This window comes from Mytilus edulis, chromosome 1, assembly GCF_963676685.1.
Source record: "Mytilus edulis chromosome 1, xbMytEdul2.2, whole genome shotgun sequence".
Classification (NCBI taxonomy): domain Eukaryota; kingdom Metazoa; phylum Mollusca; class Bivalvia; order Mytilida; family Mytilidae; genus Mytilus; species Mytilus edulis.
In genome coordinates, this window is record NC_092344.1 from 89,536,706 (window position 1) to 89,541,571 (window position 4,866).

At 33.4% G+C, this 4,866-nt stretch overlaps 1 protein-coding gene across 1 annotated transcript in view; it reads right to left on the minus strand.

Moving 5' to 3' along the window:
• LOC139515742 (uncharacterized) overlaps positions 1-4,866 on the minus strand; it is a 79,614-nt gene that overhangs the window by 74,569 nt on the left and 179 nt on the right. The window contains exon 2 of the mRNA XM_071305423.1: positions 211-290. Coding sequence (XP_071161524.1) covers positions 211-290 — 80 coding nt within the window. The remainder of the gene's footprint in view (positions 1-210; positions 291-4,866) is intronic.

Sequence of the window (4,866 nt, forward strand, 5' to 3'; positions counted from 1 at the left end):
TCTTGAATAGAATGCATTGATATCAGTTACTTTACAATAACAGGCAGTTAATGAATGATGACAAGCTTCATAGAACTATTTATGTTTTTAACTATAAATTCAATACAGCTGCAGTCTTTATTTAAATTTCTTAATCACATAACTTAGTAAAATTGACAGACGTGCAATATATTAAACGAAGGCATAAAAGAGAAAGAAAAATGAACAAGCCTGTAACATCAGCAGAATCAGCTGTTATCCATATACTCCCTCCAGAGGCTCCACCACTGTTAACTGTGGCATTCTCTCCCCTTTATAAAATACAATGTGTTTTAGTCTATAATGAATACATATTTTAGAAAAGAACTTTCACACAAATACAGTCATCTTACTCAGACTCAGCAATCAAACAATACAAATACTGGATAAGATGTTTCAAGCACAAAGTTTTACTCCTTGTATTGAGTAAAGTTTAATGACCAAAAGGGTGGCATTAACCTCTCCTTACCAATGAGTGTTGTAGCTGTTTAATTTATTTACTCTCTCATTTCATTTGTCCGAAAAAAATATTTTGTCTTAACTATACATCGTACAAAAAATACCAAACACAGTATAGGGTTGTGCGTTCGCTACACAGATTGCCTTTTAATTCAATATGTTCAGCATAAATATATACAATAGTCATACATAAATGAATCAATATTTACCATAAACAAGTTGAATAGAAACGATAAGGTTACATATATAAAGGGTGGGAGGGTTGGGAATAGTATACCAAACTAACCTAGCAGGGGCGTAGCAGCCGGTACGGCAGGTACGGCACTCGCCGTACCAATAATGTTCGTTGGTACGGCATGCCGTACCTAAAATTTTATAAAAAAATATAAAAAAATAAGGGTTTTCAACGGAAATAAAGAAAATAAAGATTTTACAGAAAAAAATCATGATAGAAAGGTCCATGTAGAAGTCATAGCAATATAGGGTATACATTCATAAGCAAAGTTCGAAAACTCGTATACGATACGATAACGAATAATTGCCCTGTATTAATCAAAGTACGGATTTTTTTTTACTTACAAATGATTTTAATTGACCATGCATATGGTCATGAACAGTCATAGTACTATCAATAGCATGTTACTGCCTTCTACAATTGTTCTGGTTTAAACACAAATGGCATGGAAGAATCAAAGTTAGAACTCTCAAATGGAGAAACAAACGTTGTGCGGCAAGCATGGAATTTTGTGCGACTGGCATACAAGATTAAGTTTAGCAAGCTATAAAACCAGTTTTAGTCCAGCATTTTCTACTTTAGAAAATACCTGTACCAAGTCAGGAATATGAAAGTTGTTATTCATTCGTTTGATGTGTTTGAGCTTTTGACTTTACCATTTGATAAACGGTATTTTCGTTTTGAATGTTCCTGGGCGGGGTTCGGTATTTTTGCTATTTTACTTTTTGCAACAAAAATATTGTCAGTTACTCTGTATGCATGCACCATAAAGTTTAAGTTATCATGACTAAAATATAAACGAGTTGTCCCAATTTTATTGCGTGCCGATCTATCCGCTACAGAGACAAATAAACGATCTGCACATTGTTAAAATGCACATTCTCCTTCTAGGCACCAAGACGATCGGAATATAATCCAACTTCAACAACACCATATACAGTAACACATTTTTACTGTTTTATCAATAGTCATGTTTTGGTAATATTTATTTGACGTGGCTCGGTACTTATACATCCCGCCATTGTGAATGTGTGATATCATTTGTGCTATGGTAAATTTTTGTGATCGCGTCTTTCATTTTTGCTAATGTGCGTTGTATATATGGCTTTTTGTTTTCCTTCAAGATTTTAAGAAGTGTTTGCAAAGAATGTTGCATTTTGAACAAAACATACGAAAAAAACTGAATGCGATTTTCACTTGTAATTTAACACATTTTTTTAATGGAAAATAACAAATTTTTTTCTTCATTTAACAGTTATAGTGTGAATTTTATATATAATAAACTAAATGTTCAAAAGTTCCGTGCGACACTTGGTTGTATATTATTTCTCGTAATTTTGGAGTTTTACACTCTACAAATCTGCAATCTACTGTGTGATATCGAAAAAAAATAAAAGTATTTAGCGTTCCGTGACGCTAAAATCTGAAAGCAAGTGTAAAGAATATTCGCCGTGGATATAAATCTAGCATTCACATAGTAGACGTGCCAACCTTTGCATGATCCTTAGAAATAAACTACATAATGATAGACCAGTCCTAGTCACAGTGATTTTTTTTAATTTTAGTTACTGAAGCCCCAAGTCTGATCTTCGACGGTTTACAAACACGTTTAATGCTATTAGAAAATGCTATTCCATTATATTCCCTGAACTCTCTGCATCTAACTGTTATATATTTTTTTTCCAGTTACCAACCTTTCCCCCTGAAATACCTGTTTCTTTTTCTTTAAAACATATCATATAAAAAAAAACATGTACATGTATACATGTCATATGCATATAATTACAGAAATACATTACTTAGGGATTCGATTCGAATCAGTTTTTCTCTTCATATATTAATCAGTCTCCTTGTAAAAAAAAAAAAGGCAAATAACTGCAAATAAAAAGTTGATTTTTTTGTCTGATCTTTCCTATATGATATGTACCGGGTTGGTGTGTGTCCAGGACTTTGTCAAGACTGTCTCACCCAATTACGATTCTAACCATGAAATACTATATATTCCAAATGGCTTTGAATCTACTAAAAATTGTTGAACTTGTTTAAACACAAGTAGATTTTCCTCTTGACTGAGGTTATTTTGCCAAACAGGAGTGTTTTATATATAATGGGAACGGAATAGTTTTTATTGTACGTTTTCGGACAAGGGAGTACACTCGAGAAGACAATGCTTACTGCTTTCGATTCTACCACAAGTGCAGTTTTTAATTTCTTCAAGATTTCTCTTAATACATGTTCGTTTAGATTACTGCAATCCATCCGAAGTCTGGCATGAAGTATTTGTCCTTTCCTTTCTCCATATAAATAATAATTTGGTATTTTACTTAAATTTTGATTAAGGTAACGTTTAAGTGTAAAGTTAGATGGGACCAAATCTGATATCGTCAAGAAAAGCATTTCAGGATCAAATGACTGACGTAAGAAAAGATTTCTGATACAATGCTGTTCTACACTTTATATGTTGTGTGTCATTCGTTCGTCTTTTGTCATAGTAATGAATATTAAACAGTTGTGAGGAAAATATCGCTTAAATAATCAGGGGTCTTATTGTGAAACATTTCATGTTTGTTACCGTCGTCTTTCTGATAGTAACTCCCATCCTGTTTCATTGTATAATTTGTTTATGTGTGATAGCTTAGTACCGCCAGTAACTAGCATAGCCACTTCAAGTTGCATATTTTCTAGTTTATCACTTTTGATAAGAGCCAAAGTGGTCGACTGGTCTAGCGCGCCGATCATAGTGCAATGCAATTTGGTACCATGACATCTCAGTTCGAATTCTGGTGAGGGAAAAACAAAAAATTTGCTAACGCAAATTTACAGTTCTAACATTGTTGGGTTGATGTTTAGAATATTTAAATACGTCTGAACGAGTGACAACTCTACAACAGATTTATCCATCGGATCGCTAGCAGTGATGGTGATACAATATATACAAACTAATCTGTAATCACGATGCCATTATAAATGACTTGTAAATTGGGATGTCCCTCTCTAGAAATGTTCTTACTTTGTTTGTTCTAAGTTGTTTGAACATTGTTATGTTGCTACTATATTATCGCTTTAGCAGTTCTAGCATTGTCGTCATAAACTTATTGATCGTTATTGCGATGAAACCATATTCACAATGGAAATAGATTTTTTTCGCAGTGTCATAGATTCGTCGTTTGTCTTACCCTTACTTGATATTGTATGAGAAGTTCTGAAAGTTATCCATCATGTTTATTTATTGGTCTTTGTAAAAGGAATTTTGAAAATCTGTTCATCGGTCTGTTCATAGTTCCCTTTACTTCATGAATACTTTTAGCGAAGATTTGATAGTTTAATAATTTCCTACAACCGGTATGCATATTCGGAATGGCGCTTTTTTTTCTGTCAAAAATTTTCAAAAACAAAAAACAATCAAAAGTATTGTAGGAGCATGCCAAGGCCTGGCAAGGTGTCCAACACAAAGTTAAAGTGCGTGTATTTACTTTAGCTAAGATGTTCAACGGCCTTCAACTTTTTTGATAAAGTTTAATTGCTGTCTTTTCGACACGATTCATGTTTCAAATTCTGTTTTCTATATTTTGAAATTGATTTTAACACAAGAGAGTAATATAATTGCACATAAAACAAGTTTTTTAGGAACTAAATTTAAGTGTCAGGAGATTGTCAGAATGCAGGATTCAAGTTGCACTTTCTATCATAAATTTTTATATTTTGATTTAAAAAAAAGAGTCATATTTAAATTGTTGCCCATAAAACTAGGGTTTTAGAGAACCAAATTTAAGTGTCTGGAGGTTGTCAGAATGCAGGATTTTGCTCTATTTATTAAAATTTTCTCGGGGGCCTTTAGCGGCCCCCGAACCCCTTGCCGCATAGCCGGCTCTACGAGGCGGGATGTGTCGCTTCGCGACCCATCATGATTTTCTGCCGTACCAATATAAATTAGGATGCTACGCCTCTGCCTAGTATAGTCCTTACTATCTTGTAACGAGCGTCAGATTGGTCAAACACATCTCAAATCTTCCCTATATACTGACTGCTTAAATCATTCTTGCAGAAAGGAATTCAATGGGTAATACCACCATCTCATTTAAATATAGAAAGGCCATTATATATATATATAAAACATAGAGCCGTAAAGAAATGTATATATTTTAATGACATAC